General features: G+C 32.4%; 2 protein-coding genes and 1 long non-coding RNA gene across 3 annotated transcripts; 1 reads left to right on the top strand and 2 right to left on the bottom strand.

Annotated features, from left to right (window-relative positions):
* Positions 1–2,010: 2,010 nt before the first annotated feature.
* LOC141454672 (uncharacterized) lies at positions 2,011–5,023 on the bottom strand. The gene is made up of 2 exons (XM_074129165.1): positions 4,768–5,023; positions 2,011–3,389 (listed from the first exon to the last, which is right to left on the bottom strand). Exons 1-2 carry the CDS (start codon positions 4,802–4,804, stop codon positions 3,043–3,045), a joined length of 384 nt encoding a protein of 127 aa, XP_073985266.1. The 5' UTR covers positions 4,805–5,023; the 3' UTR covers positions 2,011–3,042.
* A 136-nt stretch (positions 5,024–5,159) lies between these two features.
* Positions 5,160–12,194, top strand: Srp54k (signal recognition particle 54k). Its single transcript, XM_074129131.1, has 9 exons — positions 5,160–5,382; positions 5,796–5,972; positions 6,066–6,295; positions 6,367–6,517; positions 6,969–7,117; positions 7,874–8,135; positions 8,247–8,355; positions 8,431–8,697; positions 11,288–12,194. Exons 1-9 carry the CDS (start codon positions 5,305–5,307, stop codon positions 11,380–11,382), a joined length of 1,518 nt encoding a protein of 505 aa, XP_073985232.1. The 5' UTR covers positions 5,160–5,304; the 3' UTR covers positions 11,383–12,194.
* A 1,679-nt stretch (positions 12,195–13,873) lies between these two features.
* On the bottom strand, positions 13,874–14,888 carry LOC141454676 (uncharacterized). Its single transcript, XR_012458867.1, has 2 exons — positions 14,602–14,888; positions 13,874–14,451 (listed from the first exon to the last, which is right to left on the bottom strand). It is a non-coding gene; the product is annotated as an uncharacterized lncRNA (long non-coding RNA).
* Between the last annotated feature and the right edge of the window lie 6,898 nt (positions 14,889–21,786).

Raw genomic sequence — 21,786 nt, 5'->3', positions numbered from 1 at the left:
TTTTCCCTTGTAACACGTAGAGAAAATAAAGCTAAGTTGATCTTGCATAAACCAATGAATTTTTGCTGTTGTTAACTTATATTTATACAAAATGTATAAAATATAAGATATAAAGTCATACTAACAAGAGGACTAAGCTACTTTTGGCCTTCGTACTAGAATTCTTAGGTTTGACTCCTGGAACTCTTTGATTTAATAAATTCGGTTCTCTGAAGTACTTATAGAATAATTTTTCAATTACCCTGTCATTTTGTTTCACTACAATTGCTTAACAACTAGTGAATTCGGTGGGCTGTAAAAGTTATGCCTGAAACTTATGATTATTATATTTAAACACACTTGAAAAAGTTTCACGAACCTAAGAACTTTTAATTTTTAAAATAATTTTTGTAAATTATTTCTTAATTTTTTCAAATTTTACATTTTTATTCTGTGTGCTTCCTTCTCTTTAAGATCTATAAACTGTTTAGTTGTCCTCCTGGAAGCTGGCGACGCACAAAAGTATGAAGTAGGTACAGTAGAATTAATAGCCATAAAATAAAATCAAATAAACTTGTGTGAGAAAAGTGATTAACTGAGTGGTTAGCATACTGGATCCTTGACCCGTAGATTTTTCTCTTCCTAGGAGCTTCTTATAGCTCACTATCTGGTGATGGAGAGTTCTCAGATGTCGACTAGCCTTAAATTAAAAAAAAAAAAAAAAATTGATAACAGTTTTAGATAATATTGTGAGAAATATATAATATACTGTTTTAGTTTTATTTGTAAGATTAGTTCCTAAGAGAAACTGTCACAGAGTCAATTGGCCCTAAAGAATGAAATCCATTAATACCAATAATATTATACAACCAAAACTTTGCCTTTGCAAAAAGCTTTTCTTACTGGTCTTATTTGCCTAATTAATAGTGAAACCAAGTGAATTACCTCAATACCGCCTGAAGAAAAATATTTTCAAATAACACAAACAGCTAAGATTAAAACAAATTTTTTAAGGATGTAAATTTATTAGAAAATAGATTACACTTTTTATAAATTTATATAAAAATTATTTCGTTTTATGAAAAAGAAGGAAAATACTTTGGTACTTTCTAACTAATAACATAAATATCTTTAAATAAATAATAACTAATTTTTAAGTTGTTTTTAAAAACGATTTAAAGAGGCCCAACCTTTAGGGGCACATTTTAACATTATTTTGATTAATTTATTGTACAATTACATTTTGAAAATGTTTTATTTTTTCTAAGATAACTTTCACAACTTTGTGATAAAATTGGAAACATTTCTTTAGCATCACTCTTCTACTCTTACAGTGCATTACAAATGTATTTCCTCAACGACTGATTGATAATTAGTTACAATTTATTTTTAATGGTACCATTTATAAAAGATGGTTATTTATCATTTCTAATTTTAAAGATAGTTCCTTTTATTTACAAAATATCACGTAATTTTTCTTTTGCACAACCAAATCTTTATGTATATATTTATTTATTTATTTACTTATTTTATATTTACTTATTTCAATTTTAAATAGTTGATTAAAAACACATTATCTGTGAGATTTCCATTACGAGTAACCAGTGCAGGGGGATATATTTATTGAGAGTAAATGTGTTGTTCCTGCATAAGCCATTAATAAATTATATGTACCTAAAATGATGTATAGCAACAATGAATAATTGAATTGTAACTAGTATTTTTTCTTCTTTTTTTTAAAGTATATTTCAGTATATTTATATCACTATGTCAATTGACACAGTGTACTTTACTCAATAGAATGCAAATTAATGTATTTGACCAGTATTTTCAAAACTTTTTTCTTGTTTTATGAGCTGATTAATTGTGCTCAGTTTTAATTAATACTACCAAATTAGTGTTATAAAAGTTCTGATAATAATAGTTTTCTCGTTTTCTTTTTTCAAGTGTTAGTACCTTAATTGAAAAATGTAAACTAAGATCTTTACTTTTTATTACTCAAGATATTGTTCCAAATAAGTGGCGGCGGTGCTTAAGAGTTGGTTTGAAAAATTTAAATTTTTACTTTTAAGATGTAGTGCATTCATAAAATGCTAAATAAACTTTAATCTTTTGGCACCTCAGTCAATAAATAGCGGATATTTTTTTTAAGAGCATTGTGTAGTCACGGTCAGCAATCGGTTTCTAACTTACTTTAGCTATTGCCTTTGAGATTATTATCGGTAGTAACTGTAGAGCTCTTAGAATAAAAACTAAAGTAACTGTAACTTGTCCTCAGCGCCAGTAGCTTTTTTATATGTGACATCTTTACTTGGATTTGCTACTCTTTAAATTTTAAATTATTTCTCAATCCAGGTAATCACTTTCACGATAAATATCATTGACAAAGAAATTAGATGGCAAGACATAGTCATTATTCTTTCTAGCATTTGAAGAATTTTATTTTGCTTCAAAAACTGCCAACTTATGACTTTCAACATTTTTTTTATGGTTGTTCTTGTAATTTGTAGACCTTAAAAATTTCTCGACATTACCTTTGCGAAGAGATATGCAAAATGAATGTTGTTTCTTAAACTTTCTTGAGCATTCAAGCATTCTTCAATGTTTAGTCCCTTCTAATGAGGCTAACGTCGATTTTCCTCAAATAAACGATTCTCATGAGGTTCCTCATACAAGTTCTATTAATAATTTTCCATACTAACTGGTCTTAGGTACTTTTTCAATGGATATTGTCATTTTTTCAATTAACGAAAAATGTGTTCTAATATCAGAATTCTTGGCATGATTTGTTCGATCCCTTAACTTAATATTCGCAAAAGTACAATCATAAAACAAGAAAATGTAGAAACAGTTAAAAAATAAATATTGTCTTTATGATAGAGTTGTTTAATGAAACACAAGCCACCAATGTACAAGCTGCGAATAATGTGATTTGTTTTCTTAAAAAAATTGGTCCTTCATGCTGAAAATTCCAATGTGACGGTTAAATAAAAAAAAGAAACACTTACCAATAGTGCAGCAAAAATTAAGATCACATTAAAAAAAAAAAATGGCCCGAAAAATCTATAATTCTGTGTGTTTTGATGGAAATTTCTTCAATATTGCAAAATAGAGATTTTGAAATGCATAAAAACTAACGCCAACAATTAATAGAAAAATGACACCAAAAATTGCGCTAAGAAAATTGCCATCTATTAACGAAGCTTCCCTTCTAGAGTAATAACGTCGATTGGTTAGATAGTCTTGAGAAGCGGATGAAGACGATGGTGAATGTCGAAAAAATGGTTCATGACCAGTGGGATCCCGTTGTGGAACTGCACCAAGTGCTCCATTCTCGGCCAGTAATTGTTTCATAGTTTCTAGTTTACATTTCAATTCCGCCACTGATTCTTTAATATCATTAGCCATTTCTGCAAACATGAAAACAAAAAATTGCATTCTCTAAATTTAATGATTTATATGATGAATTACTTTATTTTATTTTTTTCAGATGTTGCCACATCTGAGGTCATTAGTGCTCGGAACTTTTTTCAATGCAATGCCGGTCTACGACAGTGTTCTCTCGTTACAGGCAATACTGTCCATCACCGGTCAATGAATTGAAAGCTCTTACAAAGAGAAAATCAACTGATCGGAGGCCGCATTCGAATAAGAGATCTCTGCTGGGACACCAGCACACTAACTTCTTAGCTAATCCCACCCCTATATTAAATTATTAAATCTACATTTATAGTAGCATACTATGAACAAGATTCAAAATAAATATTAATTTCCAGAATAATTTCTGAATACAAAAGTAGTCAGAAAATATGTGAGACAATTTTCACCAGTCATCAATATTAGGATAATACTACAGAGTGAAAATTCATTGTTTTGTAAACAAGAATATTAACTCAAAGTAAACTAGTTTAAAGCCGTGTTTCCACAGAGCAAAATAATTAAACTCCCGGATAAAAAATCAAGAGGAGACGAACAGGAAGACAGATAGTTATAGGTTTATTAAAGCCTTCGAGCAAAAGCATGCAAAATATTGAGCAACTGATGAGATACAAGAAACTTCTGGCAGCAGAGATTGATTTTTTGTGGAGATCGGCAGTATGCTAGAGGCGTGTAAAAAATTAGAAACTTATAGATAAGGAAGAGAATAGAAGGGAAGATAAATGTCCGGCAGTCGAGTTATTAGTTATTGTATTAGTTACAAATAATTGTTTTATTTCTGACCTAGTTAGATTAGATGATAATCTAATGGTTTTTCAATTGCAATAGCAGCTTTTCTAGAAAAACGTTAATGTCTTAAAATTTTAATTTAAAAAAATCAATTATTTGGACAACATTCAGTAGTTGAATTCAGTAGGTGGATTAAACATAAGAGGGAGATGAGGTCAAAGAATCTCTGAAGAGAATTTCTTTAACAGAAATTTTTGTTAATCTGTAAGCTAAACAAAAGATAAGAAATAACTAATGTGAAATAAAAATAAAAAAATAATGTGAAAACTTTGTTTTGCTAGATAGAAAAGTAAAAAAAATCTTTGAGTCCCTTTGAAGAAATTAAAACTGCTATCTTAAGAGAATCTTCAAGTATTTGGCGAGAATTATGGAAGCTCATAGGATAGTTTCTGTTATATGTAAATTAAATGCACACCGGAAAATTTGTAATTAAATGAAACAAAATTTACTGTAAATTATGAAACATGGACATTTTTTTTGAGAAAGAAAATGTGGTTAAAATAATTACTACTAACTAAAAGTTAAAATAAAATACTAATAAAAAAATAAAAGTTAAATTACCTGGGCTATGAACGTGTGAATTATCTAAGTCAGACATGGTGAAGTTAGACTGTTGTAAAACAATTTTTCATTAATAATTAAAAAATCTAATACATATAGTGAGATGAAAGATCATCTCATGGATGCTGCATTACAGCAACTACAGACTCCTTTATATTGATTGAGCGGCGCCCCCGCGCAAGGCGCAGTTTAACATAGACCAAAAATTGAACAAAAAATTTTGTTCATAATGAAACTCTTTCTTCTTTGTAGAACCAGAATATTACTTAATTTTCATAAGATTTTATTAGTTTTTTTTTGTAGAAGATAGATGTCGCAGATACAAGAAGTAGATCATAATACAGTGTCTATCCCCATCTATGGTATAAATGTGGAACTATAATCCAAGAAAGTTTATTACGATTCACTGCCATGCCATGTTGGCCTAGTGACAGCTGTTATGTGTTTAACCTTTACGTTTGTTAAACATATTTTAGAAATAATTTTGTACTGTGATTCTATTGGATAAATTCGGATTTGTAAATTTTTATTCACAACATGGTGTTAGCAGATTTAGGGCGGAAAATCACCTCCGCCTTGAGATCTCTGAGTAATGCAACTATCATCAATGAAGAGGTATTTTTTGAGAATTGTAAAGTTACATTTACCACAGATTTGTAGACTTAGAGTGCAATTATTAATCTCTTTTTACTTATCTTACTGTGGGTTGTTCGTTTTCATATTTCATTTTTCTTTGAAAGTTCTAATTACTCTTTTTCTCTTTTGTTAGAGTCAGTTCACAATAATCATGTTAGTAAATTAAAATTATTTCGTCTCTAATGTTAGAATTTTATTTCTAAAAGAATATCACCATGTCAATTTGTATGAGCTCAGGGTAATATATCATTAAAATATAATGTACTAACTTCTATACCAAATACATGATCAAATATCTAGTCACCCAATTAGACATTGCTTTTTAGGACTTTTAGGAATGCAATGGAATGATTTATTTCTGTTTTTCACCTTCTCCATTTGTACTTCTTTAGGTGTTAAATTCTATGCTGAAAGAGGTATGTGCAGCATTACTAGAGGCCGATGTCAACATTAGACTAGTAAAGAAACTAAGGGAAAATGTTCGGGCAGTCATTGACTTTGATGAAATGGCTGGTGGCCTTAATAAAAGGCGTATGATCCAAAGTGCTGTATTTAAGGAACTAGTGAAGGTAATGTAAATTAATCTGAGTTATTTGTATATTTTTATTGAGATTTTCTCATTGAAGCCTAGAGTATTTTGCTAATCAATGTTGTCATTGTAGCTAGTTGATCCTGGAGTGAAGGCTTATCAGCCAACCAAAGGTCGTCCTAATGTAATTATGTTCGTTGGTTTACAAGGATCAGGAAAAACCACAACATGTACCAAACTTGCCTATCATTATCTGAAGAAAAACTGGAAAGCATGTTTAGTATGTGCTGACACATTTCGGGCAGGTGCTTATGATCAGTTAAAACAGAATGCTACGAAAGCTAGGATACCCTTCTATGGAAGGTATGTCGTATGATTGTTTTTTTATTGATTAAAATATAATACAGCTTATAACATGTTAATTTTAATTGCAGTTACACTGAAGTAGATCCTGTAGTAATTGCACAAGATGGTGTAGATATGTTTAAAAAAGAGAATTTTGAAATAATTATAGTCGATACTTCTGGAAGACACAAGCAAGAAGAATCGCTTTTTGAGGAAATGTTGCAAGTTGCTAACGCAATTGTTAGTATATACTAAGAAGTATAACCATATTATAAATTTATTAATATTTATCTGCAACTGATCACAGAATACGTGAATTTCTACAAATTAAAATTATCTATTCTGTTCGGCACTTCTAAGATGAGTTCTTGAACCGGCTCTTAGTTGCACTGATATTTACTTAAACCATAACGTCTTTTTTTTGGGGGGGGATTTAATATCTTAGTCTTTTAATTTAATTTAGTATCTTAATATTTTAATTCACTGACTGTGATTAGGAGGCATCTTTCAGATAGTCGGATTCCTCGCATTAATATTCCTTATGGTTAGAATTACTCTGCTTCACCCCAGATTCAGAACAGAAATATGAAGGAGTACCTCATATTTAAACAAATTTAAAATTTATAATATAATTGTTAGATTAAGGTTTTCAATTAGTAATTAATAGTAATTTCTTAACTTATTTCTGTAGCGACCAGATAATATCATATTCGTGATGGATGCCACCATCGGTCAAGCTTGTGAGTCACAGGCTAAAGCTTTTAAGGAAAAAGTAGATGTCGGTGCGGTCATAATCACCAAGTTGGACGGACATGCTAAGGGTGGTGGAGCTCTTTCAGCGTATGTATACTTCAAATATTTACACAAAATTTCATTAATCATTAAATTTAGTTTGAAGCCATTACTGATATTTTGAACATAAATAACTTTTTTTTTATTTCATTAGATTTTTGGTAGCTATGATTCTTAACTGAAATTGTTATTCTACACTACCTGAAGTGTTTTTTCGGTCATCAATCTTAAAAACTTACATCAATGATCAACCAGATCTGTCAAATAATTTTATTTTTTAATGCTTTTTAAGGTAGACGAGTTCTTTGTATTTCATTGGAATGCATAAACTGGAATTTCTTCAAATTCTTCATTTTAGACTTCTTCGTAAAACCGTCTTCATAATCTGAGCGTTACATTTTCTTTCCACTCACGAAAAAACGTTGTGGTGCATTGTTAATTAACAGCTTCGAATTTAACTTTGTTTCTTTTGGAGCATACCAACAGATGTCACGTTCGAACTTTTCAAAATCCATTTTTATTTGGATGGACCTTTCATTTGGCTCGTTAATTTTTTTCCACGCGCTTTTCTTTTGTAAGTTCGTCTTTACAAAAGTTCTGGAGTTTTCTGTTTTCTTTTTTGGTGCTTTTAATAACTACTTATAAGAACTATTGTGACTGCCGCATCTTTCTGTAGTTGTTTTTATTTTGAAATTGTTATAAATTTAATTATACAATGATACTTTTACTTTGATCTTAAACTTTATCCCTCTCAAATATATGTATATATATATATATAATTATTTTTTGGTATTGCTTTAATAGTGTTGCTGCAACTAATAGTCCTATCATCTTTATCGGTACTGGAGAACACATAGACGATCTAGAACCATTCAAGACTAAACCATTTATCAGCAAACTATTAGGAATGGGCGATATTGAAGGCCTTATTGACAAAGTGAATGAATTAAAATTGGATGACAATGATGAACTTATAGAGAAGATTAAACATGGACAGTTTACCATGAGGGATATGTATGAACAGTTTCAAAATATTATAAAAATGGGACCTTTTTCACAAATTATGGTATTATTATTATTTTTTTTTTGTTACATTTATAACTTAAAATAAAAAAATTAATGACTGATTTATGTTTGCTCTTTCTTCATCAAAGTGAATTACTTTCGTTGTTCTCAGGGAATGATTCCAGGATTCAGCCAGGACTTTCTGTCCAAGGGTAGTGAGCAGGAATCAATGGCTCGTCTGAAACGATTAATGACAATAATGGATAGTATGAATGATGGAGGTACAAGGATTTGAACAAAAATTATTTTAAAATTTGTATTTTTTTTTTATAATTCCAAGATTTTGTTTTTAATAGAATTGGATAACCGTGACGGGGCCAAGTTGTTCAGTAAACAACCAGGACGTGTAATCAGAGTTGCTCAAGGTTCAGGCGTGACAGAAAAAGAAGTAAAGGATTTAATCTCGCAATATACTAAATTTGCTGCTGTAGTCAAGAAGATGGGTGGTATAAAAGGACTGTTTAAGAACGGAGACATGGCAAAGAATGTCAATCAAATGCAAATGGCCAAACTAAATCAACAAATGGCAAAAATGATGGATCCAAAAGTTCTTCACCAAATGGGTAAGATATTGTATTGTAAATATCATTTCGTTCAAATGTTGGTGCAAGTAGTTTCGGTTAATTGTTGACCTTGCTAAAATCACGTTTAACTATATGCTGACCTTGATCAATAAGCAATTACACAAGGTATGTTGCTTCGAATCTAAAACTACCATTGCACATTTTCGTTTGTTTTCTTCTTGTAGTTATGAGTGCAGCGATCTCATTAAAGTTACTGCTCTAACAGAAATCAGTAATATATGTGAAACATAAACTGTACCTTTCAGTGAGAAGAGTCAGCACGATTCCCTCCAGGTTAAGACTACACCCTGTGCTCACCACTCAAAAAGTCACTGATCCTGGGCTGTTTTCACTGTTTTGAAGAGTTATTCTCTTGAGTATCACAACACAGAATTAGTGGCATACAAAGATTTAAGACTATATTCGTCCCAAATGGGGAAATCTCCTTGATCTTCACTTCCAAAGCTACCACTAAAAGTTATAAGTGGAACTAGCGAGACCTCCCTGCTCTAACGAAATTCAGCAATCTGTGTTAAATATGTAATACATTCATCGAAATGATGAATAACTATGTTGCCCTACTATACAGCTAGTTCAAGTTATTTATTCGCCAGCCTTGAGCCTTTATCTACCCAATCCTGACGTATGCCTCTCACCCAGCCTTCACAACTATTACTAATTTATCTAGGCGCCACGGTAGCCGAGTGGTTAGAGGCGAGACCTGCGAAGCTAATATGTATTGTGGTACTGGGTTCGATTCCCAGTCTTAGGCCTTGGATTTTATTTAATACAAGAAATTTACAGTAAAATATGTTTTCTAGTCGCCTCCGTCCACGACACCTAATTGGTAGTTGGACGTTAAGCCCCGCCTGAAAAAATAGGCGATTACTTTACTTTTTGCTAATTTATCTAGTGCAGTAATAACATCTTCACAACTTCCTAATCATTTAGTAAACAAACAAAAAATAATAGAAAAACTGGGCGTTCGAGTTTTTTTACTAGAAGCTTTACGGATCTTCTTGTGGTTTTCTAACCACTAAGCTACATCTGGAAAAGCAAGGTTTTTCAAGGCTGAATACCCATCTTAGACCAGCTGACTTGGTGTATGGTCAGAAGATTTTTTACGAACAACTTCAAGAATACATACAGTGACACTGGCTGGACGTTGGTACTCATATTTGATCAGCAATATATTCATTCCTGGTTATTCCATCGTAACTATTCTAGCAATAAATCCCAACACTATTAATCATTGTTATTTTTCTCAGGCATGGCTATCCAAAATTCGATTCGTGCTTGACAATATAGTTGATAGATCTGCGTTATACCATTATTATTATTATTATTATTATTTTTGCGCATCAACAGCTGAGGTTATTAGCACCCGGAGCTTTTTCCCGTGCACTGCCGCCCTCCGGACAGTGTTCTCTCGTTACAGACAACACTGTCCATCACCGGACAGTGAGCTGTAAGAAGCTCCTAGGAAGAGAAAATCTAAGGGTCAGCTGCTGGATTCGAACCCGGGACCTCCGCGTGCAGTATGCTAACCTCATAGCTAATCCCTTCCCTCTATTATTATTATTATTATTTTCATATTAGCAGTACTTCAAAAGCTGTATACTTCTCATTCGTTTAATTTCTATTTTTTGAGGTCATTTCTACACCTAGATTTCCAATTATTCGTATTGTTAGTTCTTCGAATTGAACTTGCAATAGTTTTCCTTGTCAGATCCAACTGGTCGTCCGCATGAAAGGCACATACATCTGTATCTGAGCTTTGCCCTATGCTTGGTTTGGGTTGCTTCGTTGTCTTTCTTTGGCGTAGCTATATGGGTAAAGAGAGACTTTGTGATGTGTCAACTTTGTGTTCTATTTGAACCTGAACTTTCTATTTTTCCCCGGAACATTTTGTACAAAGGGCATTCCCATTTAGCATTGGACAAAATCTTCCTTCTAGCTCAGTTCTTTCACGCCATCAGGTTTCATGCCTGAATTCCTTTAGCTAAAAAGAAATACTTGGTTTTAAAAAAATCATTTTTTAAAGTATGACACAAAAGCATTATATGCAAGTACGTCTTATTCATAGAATATCAATCTGTCAGGTGCGTGATATGTTTGGTTTAAATATTCACCTGATACAAATACATTTTCTATTGAACTAACGTCCAAATTAATGTATATACAGTTGAGTTTTAGAAAGTAAAAAAATATTCAGCTTACCTTTCAACAGAAAATTCCTTTGAATGATAAAATACAAATAAATAAATAATTTCAGAAAACACCTTGGCTTCATCATGGCTAAACACAGAGGTATGTGTGAAGCAGTCCCTAATCTAGTAGCGCATATCACGAATATGAACTACTTAAGGGTTCTTAATTTACCAGATAACTCTTCTTTTTAGAACTTTCTTCATTGTAAGACTCATAAAACCAGATAATGGCATGTAAACTTCGAGGTTACACTGCTTACATTAATGGTAAAACTGTAAACCTAATAAAAGAGGCATGGACTTAGGCAGGGGGGAAAAAAATACCTTCGTTCGTATTTAATCAGCATGCAAGTAAACAGAGATTTCTATTCTTTTTGCAGGTGGAATGTCAGGTCTTCAAAACATTATGAGACAATTACAACAAGGAGCGAGCGGTGCAGCTGGAGGTCTCGGCAATATTTTTGGAGGCAAGTAGTGTTAATTTCCAAATAAAAGAACAAAACAACAATAATCCACACAATGATAATTAGCTCATTATGATAATATGTCATCCATACTGGAATACAGTTTTGTACCTTTCTTCTAAACACTAGGTAAATTATAGGGTTTTTTTTCTTTTTATTATCATTTTATTTTTTTTTTTTATACCGAACGCTCTTTATATAAGTAATGCAAGAGCATGTTTTGTGTTTAAAATTAATATGTGCACGTCAGAATTTTATTTTTTAAGTAATTTTAAATGTTAAAAAAAAAAAAATTTGGCAATGTGGATCGTGTTTTTTCTACTTAATAAAAAATATTCATTTCCAGTTAATCAGGGAGATTATGAATAAAGTTTATTATTCATTAGCGCTTAAAAGTTATTAAATATATAAACTAATATTGTCCTTGGTTCTTTGAGAACTTCATAGAGGATCGTATATTTTTATAATAATAAAAGTAAAAAGAAAGAAATGATTAGCACGTACCATGTGTTCTTTATCTTGACTTATGTGATTTTAAATATATATATAAAAAAAGGTTCAGCTAACATTCGACCAGTTTGTAAAATGGCTCCAACGATATCTTGTGTAATCCATGAATGTGTACATATTATATAAATGAAATGTATTAATAATATTAATGAGTAAGATAGAAAACGTTGTGTAAAAAAAAAAAAAAAAAAGATGAAAAAATATTGTGAATAGAGCATTTTTAATTTGGTGTATAAGAAAGTATAAAGGAGAAAGCAAAACAAAGTTATTATTGAATACGGAAAAATTTGTAAATAAAGATTTCTGTATATAATTTTGTTACATTTTCATTTATGCACAGAAGAGTGCACTATTTTAGAAAATTCCTGCTGGTTATTTTTTTCAATTTAGTAGTTAATGAAACATGTTTTTATAGCGGGGAATCCTGAATTAAGACCCAAAAAATACAATCTTTTCGTTTTAGTATTTTAAAGCTTCTTATGTCTAATACCGGTCTTTCTTTTTTCTTTAATATTGATCGAATATTTTAACGAACAGCCTTTACAATTAATCTTTTGGCCACTTAATGCTGATTAACTGACACTCACTTTTCAATCGAGTTTTGATGCAGAAGTGAGACTTTTTTTTCAAATAAGTTCGATTTTTTTATTCTAGGTCCATAATTAGTTTTAATAAAGGTCATAACTGTATGAGATTCAGAAAATCTTTGCGAGCATTTCTTACAGGTGAAATTTCTGTGATATTAGATTAGGTGTTTGGAAAATAATTTTGTGGGACTTCCTTAAAGTAAAAAAAGTCTTCAAATCCTTAAAATTACCAAGTTTCACTGAAGAAAATTGATTCCACAATTAGTCAGCTGCATTGCGCTTCTATCTTCATAAAATTTATTGTTCTACTAAGTATGGTTATTGTCCTGCATGTGTAGCTTTAATTACCTGCAAACAGCCTATTATTACTGGTACCAAAGCTTACTGGATCGTACAAGCAGAGCGTACAGAGAAACGGAGGACGACGTATGTTACAAATATTTTTTATAACCTAGTTGACCCAGAATGGATTTCTAAATAAAATGGTTTATTTTCCAACAAACTGGAGAACTGCCACATTTCACTAAAAATAGGCAGGAGTTCTTAAATAACTTCTGGAGTCGATGGTCAAAGGGTTGAAGAGGGAAGATATGCTCCAGTGTCCCTCGGCTGTTTGGGATGGAAGCAGTAAAGGATGTAACGAGGGAGGAGGAGGAGCCATCCGAGCACAAGAAGTTTTTATTTGACGAGACGGCGCTAATGACCAATCTGTCGATGCGCCGGAAAAAAAAATTAAAAAAAAACTTTACCAGGAATTAGATTTCCAGTGCAGCGCCAAGCATTAGGTGATTTAGCTCAATCGACTTGGTACCAATGATTATGTTTTGTTTAGAGTTTTATTTTAAATAAAGTGGCAAACAACTCGGAACATTCAGAAAAAAATTGATATAGAGGCTGCAGAAGAGATTCTTAGGATTATATTATCTTAGTATAAAATTTTTATTTTTTGCTCTATTCCTTTTAGTTTTCAAAACCAATTTGAACCCTGTAAAACAGTTTTCAAATTGATGAAAAGTTATGGTAATTAGTGTTAAAGCTCTATGCTGAATTAAGTAAGAAAATTTGATGTGTAGTGGCCATGTTTGCAAAACAAATAAATTACGATTGAAAAGTTGTGTGGATCTCTAGAACAAGGTATTGCTAAATAGTCATAGACGTCAATTATTTTTAATATTAAGAACTTAGACTGACTAACTCTGCAAATATTTTTGTAATTAAGAAGCTCTTAGTCAGCCTGTCGAAGAAAGCTCCTAATATTCTATATCTAATCATCAGCCATAACCTATGGCAACTGAGTTAATACAATCGCCGCTGGTAGCGCCAGATGTAGCAACGCCTGGAGTCCCCGCTCTTAGCCAACCCACCTCCAGTGCTATAACCCCGGAGTACGGGTGTTTGTCATTAATTTAGTGAGTTTGGAAACGTGTTCTGTGATGATTGTTGTTGTGCCGTAACATAACTTCCTCTCTATGCGTATTTGTTGTTTTAAAAGTTTGTGCCAGCTGTGTGCTTCTTTTTATTGTGAAAAGTGTTACACATCAGTTAAATACAAACCTGAGACCTGAGAGAGGCTGCTCAAAAATTGAAAAATTAATCCAATTTTTAACCGGTAAGTTACTTTTTAAACCTAAACATTTTTCTCTACTTATAATTTTCAGTTACCATAGTATTTCCATAAACCATAGTTCTTCTTGCCTAACACTTGCTTAATTAACGGCAGAGTAAAATTGCTTCTTTATTCAAAAGTAGAGTTTATGATTCTTATAATTACGCCTAAGCTTGAATGCTTCCTATTAAATACTGAGCGTTACCACAAAAGCCTCTAGTTTAAGAAAGGTGTATTTAAGGTCTGCTCAGTTTGTTTTGTTTAGTATAGCTTGATGACAAAACATATCAGCGAATGCACATGAACATCAGTACACAAGTAAATATCAAACAAACCTGATGAATGAGGTTGCAATAATTTTGTTTCATTTGTAAGTTCTGAAAATAAACGTGTTTTTTAAAGTAGGACTGCCGTGTTCAATGTTAATATGTTTAATTAAGAGAAATCGATCAAACAGAATGACTATCTCAACAAATAACATGAACAAAATTCTTAGTGAAAATGATTTACTTAATTATAATGAATACCTTTTGGTGAAACTGTAGTTTTCTATCCATGACATAGAAAGAAATGCATTTAATAACAGGAATGCACTTCTTTTTTTTTTGTTTACTTTTATCGTACACACATTTAATAACCACCAATCTTGCAGTTTAATTATAGTAATACCTGCAATTCTCTTTAATTTTTTTTGTTTCTTCATTTCCTGTGCATGTCTGTATAAAATATTTAATCCTGTTCATTAACAGAAATGTTTACATCATCAACACAAACACTTTTTGTTGCCGTGAAAAGCACTTGTGGGAATGTTAAATTGCTGGCGTGGCAGTTTAACTGTCAGGCGGTGGGGAAAACAGCTGACTTTCCTTTTGTACATGTCAAATGAAAGACTTTTCATATTGCAGCTTAAAGTGTTAAAGGTTTGAGAATTTTATAGACTCAAATGTCGCCTGAGCTAAATTTGTTTAGCATAAAATGAAAGAGATTATGCATAAGGAAGAACTTGATGGTAGCATAAACTTATAATACTCTTTTAGTTCTATTGCTGCTTCTAATTCTTATGTTTTGACCGAAATCTGTCAATCGAACGGATAGAATTTTTTGAAATGTTGTGCTCCATTTCTCCAACCAGATTTGATCAGAACATCGGGCTGATCATTTTCTCTTGACCCTGCAACTGTTTGCGGCTTATTTTGTCAACTACTTCTCGTTCTAAAAAGAGAATCTTCTTTTTTTTTTAAGAGGCCTGGGGTGTTAGAGATCTTATATCATAAATTATTCTGAGCCACCGCCCTGATACGGATTAAGACCATCGATATAATGACCGCTGAGGCTATTGGGGTGGATTTATGATCCTAAATAGCTATTCAGCCCCAATGATCTAAGATCTATGGTAGAGGGTTGTTCTCTTAATAGCCACTAGGGCTTTTCTTGTAGATTTATTGTCAAGAAATCGTTCAGTGAATAAAAAATTCTATCTTTGGAAAAGTTGAAGTCATATTTATTTCAGAAAACACCATTTTATGATGTTATAATTAATTATAGATAAATTCTTCCTTGTCCCAAAATTTAAAGATTCAACCAAACATTGTCAGATTCTATAATTTGCAATTTGAGATGAATGACAGACAGACATCTCACAAAAGGTATTTCTCATGTGTTAGTTATCAAAACCAATGATAAAGCCTGTTAGATAAGCAGTAAAAATATCTTTAGAATTCCTCATTTTTCGAATGCCCAAATATCAGTAAATTATAAAGCAAGCAGCATCTTTCTCGAATTATTTCCATTCTATTACTGAAGTTAAAATTGAATGTAGTAAAAATAAATTATAGTTTCTATTAAAACACATTTGAAAATTTAAGTTATTTAACTCATTAATGAAATGAGCTCAGAAACTTTGCATTTTCGGCAGATATTGTTTTAACCCGACATTAAAACTCAGTTTGTCAATCTAATACATGCATATATTTTTCGTGAGTAAGATTATAGAAGACTAAAAAATATCAGGTCTTGCATTTTAAAATGGGACTGGCTAATACCGAGAGTTCCGTATTTACCTCGATTTCAGTCAAGTTGTTTGCAGTTTTTATGATTATAAAATTAATGTGAGCTGTTACTAAACAAAATAACCTCCAATATAAATTCATAAGTTCTCTACGCCCTACCGGATCGTTGAGTTATTAGTGTATCACATAAAAGTGCGATATATCTTTGTTTACCCTTGTCAAACTGCTTCCGAACAGTTATAAATGTACAGTAATATTTATTTCACACTTAGAGAGAGGAACATTTTTGGCAATTCGTCATACATAATGCACGGATTTTCTATATTCTACTAATATAGGTATTTAGGTAACCAGTGTGGTGTTCTTTCAGGATATGTTCCAATTATTAGCTGTAAATTTTCCTCAGTGTTTAAATTTCAGCTTCTCCAAAATTGGAAAGTTTGAAACTTCCTTTATTTTCTAGTAAGTTGAAGTGTTGCCAGAGATCATTAAAATCTTATCGGATGAGAATTTGTCCGAAATATACGTTTTGAGGTTGCGCCAATCTTATTTCAAATAACATAAATTTAAAACGCTTTTACTACTATATAAAGTTCAAAAAGTCTATTACTTTATTTAACACATCAGTAACATCAATTTTACTTTGACAATTATCGCTTGAGTAGAGGGCTAAGTTTGCGGAATAACAGTTTTATGTAGAAAAACTGTGATGCTTCAGAGAATATAGATATGTGGTTAAGGTTTGTGGAATTAAGTAGAGCAATAGATGGATTCCATTGATGAGGAGAATATTTAGGTCGTTGTGGATGATTTGATGGAAGATACTGGGGCAAGGAAGCAGTAAGAAAAAAATAATGAAGTGTTTAAGTTCTGTATTAGAACGGTTGGATGATCTCATAGTTTTAGATCTTTACTAAATGGAAATGTAACTAAATTCCCACAGAATGCAATGACCTTTCAGGATAGTATTGCTCTGTTACAGTGTCAGTATATTTGAATTTAATTTCGACATTTTGAAAACTTTTTTTTGTATCTGAAGTAATAGAAAGTAAAATTAGCATGGTTCTCAGTCGTTTTCTTGGTAATGTCTTCAAATTTTCGTAGATTTTATCAATTTTCTTGTTATTTCGGGGGTGTGCCAATCCTAAATTAAGGGATTGTATTCTCAATACCCAAAATCCATCCCCTCTGTCCTGTCATCAATCTTCCCTGAGGCTCTTAGCTACCATGAACTCCTCTTAGCTAAGACTCCTTTATTATCTGTATTCGATTTCACTTCATATCTGCTTTGGCTTTATTCTCAAGGTTTAATCTTTTTGTTTCTTTAATTTTTTTTCTTTTTAAATTTAATTTCTTCGCTATCGTTTCTCTTCGAATTTACCTTGTAGCTTAATTCCTAGTCTGACTACCATATTTTTTCTGCTATTTCATCGTACTTTACCGTTTCCTCATGTTCTTTTTCTAAAGCGCTGTCAAAGTAGGCAGCCTTCTTTTTTTTAAGACATCTTAGTATGTCTTTGTTGTTCATTCCTTTTGGTGGCTGATTCATAATTCCAATAGGATGAAAAAATAATTGCCATTTCAGTCGAGTAAAATTTATTTTGCCGAGCTTTCGACCTAGGGACTAGGTCATCTTCAGGGCTAGTTTATAAAGTAATATTTTTGCATTACAAGTTTGGTGTGTCTTCTGTTTTGTCTGTTCATGGAAGATGACCTAGTCCCTGGGTCGAAAGCTCGGCAAAATAAATTTTACTCGACTGAAATGGCAATTATTTTTTCATCCTATTAATATGTCTTGCATCGTTTTGATTCAAGCAATTAATATTTGTCGTGGAAGGTATTGCTTTCTTTACTATTTACTTGGTTCATCATTGCCTTTAGAAACTCTAGTTTCGCGTTTGTTCATGCAAATTTAAAGTTCGCATTCCTAGAAAGGGGAATCATGGTATCATCACCATTTTTCAAAATATAAGACTTTTTCTAGACTTTTATAACTTTTATTTCGTTATAAATATGTGACGCCATTACATCTTGTTACAAGCAATATTATGTTCATTAAAATCTACTGCCGAAATTACTATATTTTGAACTAGTGTTTCTACTTTTTGTCTATCGTGAATAGCGTTTCTCAGAGAGGACTATGAGAAGGTATTACATTTTAGTAAACGAATAAAATGGAATAGTTTTAATGTTCGTTTAGCACATATATAGTGCTCAGCAGCGGCAAGTTCGATTTCGTTATTGTAATATATGCAACTAGTAACTTGATCACACATAATAAAACTCGATCATGACGTCGTAGATGGACTAAGTTACTTGGAAATATCAGTTTATGCTAGTAACGGTGACTAGTTCTTTGTCCGGTATTGAAAGAAGTCAGTGTAGATAGTGAGAGTGTGCGAAGAAGACAGAGATGGAGAGAAAACAGTAAATAACAGCAAGAAGAGCTTTGTACCGGCAGAGTAAAGATGGGGAAGGTTGCAACTGGCGGGAATACTGCACCAGCGGCTGTAGTATACAGCTGGTGGAACTTCGCCCATGTTCTACGGACGTTGAACTTTTTAAAAAGAGTTCTCGCAGTTCCCTCTCTCTCCAGTTCAGTTTAGCTCCTTTATGTTACCTCTCTTTGTGTCCCCACCACTCCTCTAAACTGTGACCAGTCTTCTCCACTCGGGAAAACAGGTGAAAATTGTTCTTTGGAAAAAACAACTATTTTTGTTGTTTTTATTGTTATTTTACATACATTTTATTTTTATAATTCAACTATTTCGTTATCTCATCCATCTTAATAATTTTTTTTTCACACTCGACGAAGTAATTTTGGCTAAAACTGTATCTTATTAGCATTGTCTAATTTAACACGGACCAGTTGTTACAATGTCCTTAGAATGAAATACAGAAAACAGTGTGAATATTCACTAGATATCTCTTCAGGCAGAGGTTATAGCTAGGATGATGTCTGCCTTAGAAACAAGAATGATTTGAATGAGGATGATGGCTAGATCCGCAATGTTTAGTTGGCTTTATCCCGCATAGTTCTTATTCTTCTTAATCATTCCTCCTTTTCTACGGCGGTGGCGTTGAGAGGTCACCTCACTTCCCTCCAAATCTAGCGAGACTTCTATTTTAGCCAACACCGAAGTATTGGTTTGGACAAATCTCTCAAAGAAAAAGAACACCCTGATCTGTCCATCCATTCTGTTGAAGTGGTCGAACCAAATAAATGTATTGAAAATATGGTTAGGTCGGCAGGGTTGATTTTACTGGTCGTAGCACGTACAACAACCTTGACCGGTTGCAGTTTCATCCATCATAGTGCTAGATTAACGAGTGATCATAGTAAGGTAACTTGCGTTACGTTTTTCAATCTAACAAGCCGATTTGAATTTACCAAATCCCATTTATCTCCACATAGAAGCATCAGACCTGGAAGCTGCAAAAAAAAAAAAGACTGATTTTGTATGAAGCTGAGGAACCTAATTAAAATGTTTACCAGAAATTCAGAACTCACCAGAAATATCTTTGAATCATTCTAAATACCATTCGATTAGTAAAATTGCGTTATTATCTCCGTCAGTGAAGTTTATAGTTTATAGTTCGCCTACTCATGATAATTTGAGAAACTAGATGAGATGTTAGCGACATGCATTGCATGCTTTCTTTACTGCCTAAGTGTAAAACCACAACGGAAGTTTCACTCGCACATACGCACTGGCACGTAGATAGTTTTCTTATATTTCACGACATATCATTTTCTGCCAGGGTGTAGCAATATTTTGTAATATGTCAGCAATTTTGCAATTCTCTCTAGTATATTTATAAAAAAAGAGATTTTTCAATATTGTTTCACTGAAGCCTGTTTTTCTCAACACGGATTTAATTGCTGCTAATTTTTCATTTATAGATTTCAATTAATTTTCAAATAATTTATTATTTTATAACATTCTATCGACTTCTTCATGCTTTCGCTTCTCGTATCTTTCTTGACAAAGTTGCTTTATAGTTGGAATGAAATAATTATTTTTTCGTTAAGGCGCGTCAGTATCTTCGGTAGTGCATGGAGGTTTTTTCAGTGCACTAACAGCCTTCGGACAATTGTCCTCTCGTTGCAGACACACTTCCAATCGCCGGGCCAGTGAGCCAAATCATATACATGAAAAACCATGTCAATTTACAATTTGCCAGCTCCAAATCTTTCTACCCTAAAAAGCTTATTAAAAGAGAGTAGCTCGGTGATCTCCTCACAAGTGAAGAGAGTGGCTATGCTGCTGTGCAGTTTTGGGGTATTACCCTGGGGTAACTTCTCCATTGGTATCATTTTACAGCTTTGCTGGCAGATGAACACTCTGTAAGACATTTCAATAAAAAAACAAAAAATGATTGATTCCCCTCTCTAGGTCTTAAACCTGACAATGCACACCGATCTGGACATTCCTTTGGTTAAAACAGCGAGCCGAGGAAAAATACCCAAAATACCATACTACTCTTGCTCTCAATGGCCTAATCCTTTCGCTACCATCCCAGACAATCCTTTACGCTGACTTAAGCGTCAGTGGCTTCGAGATCTTCTTCGGGACTGATATAATAGGTATCACGTCGAGAGTTCTCCCATTGGTAGTTTCTCTCCTCCTGCTAATCACGTCTAACAGATTCCACAATTCATCTGATTTACTTTTTGTGTTCTTAACTACAAAGATTCTATCTTTCTAAATAAATAAATAAAAAATCACGCAAATTTACAAAATATTAGTGGCTTTTAAATATTTTATCTGAAATAAAAAATTTAATAATGCAAAAGTTTTTAACGAAAGAAATCTAATTATAATACAAATGTATATTCTATTAATACGTCACAGAATTAAAAAATGAAAATTACTTTCATTTACTTTACGTGTTAGTTACAAAGAATAGATCAGAAATATTACCATCTTGCTTGGCTATAGAAGTGTACGTATCTGTAGTTGAGACCATAACTTATTGATTTATGTTCTGGCCAAGAGTACCTACCACGTCTTAAATTATTGTACGCTGAGTGTGCAAACAATTGTGCTGAGAGAGCAGCCATTGTTAGAAAATAATTATAACAAACAATATTAAGTAGCTTTATAACAATACCAGATATTGTCATTATTTCTTTGCCAGTTAGTGTATCTGCTACGCGATATACATTCCTCTCAGAGTCCATTTTGTGATGAGGAATGCTAATCAGTCAACTTTGTTGCCAAGCATAAGGGTTTAGAGATCCTTGTACCTTTAAAATACAGAGTTAGAAGACAGTGCTCCTACCAACATTTGTGGAAAAATTGTTGTAGATTTCATGCTTAAAGCAGATTATTATTATTATTATACTAATTTCTTTCTTCAGATTCATTTTAATTAGATCAATAAAAAGTAAATGACCGCAAATAAATATTCTAATTTTTCTTAAATAATTTCTCTAATCATTTCTATAATTTTTCTTAAAACAGTTTTTGTAGAGAGTTTCCTGTAGCTAGATCTTGCTCTCGTAAACTATCCTAGTTTTCCGTTCAGTTTTCTCTGGAATCTGCGATTGTATAATTCTCTAGATTTTGTTTTCCTATACTTCACCCGCACATTTAGCGCCGAACAGCCTAATATCTGTTGTCCTTTGAGAACCAGTAGTGCTCATTTTCCGTTTACCTCTAGAAGTAAGGTGCATATGGTTTAAGGTGCTACCAGGTC

Source organism: Rhodnius prolixus, unplaced genomic scaffold (genome assembly GCF_049639745.1).
Source record: "Rhodnius prolixus isolate KJV_2025 unplaced genomic scaffold, Rpr scaffold_1, whole genome shotgun sequence".
NCBI lineage: Eukaryota > Metazoa > Arthropoda > Insecta > Hemiptera > Reduviidae > Rhodnius > Rhodnius prolixus.
This window is presented reverse-complemented; position numbering and strand designations above follow the sequence as displayed.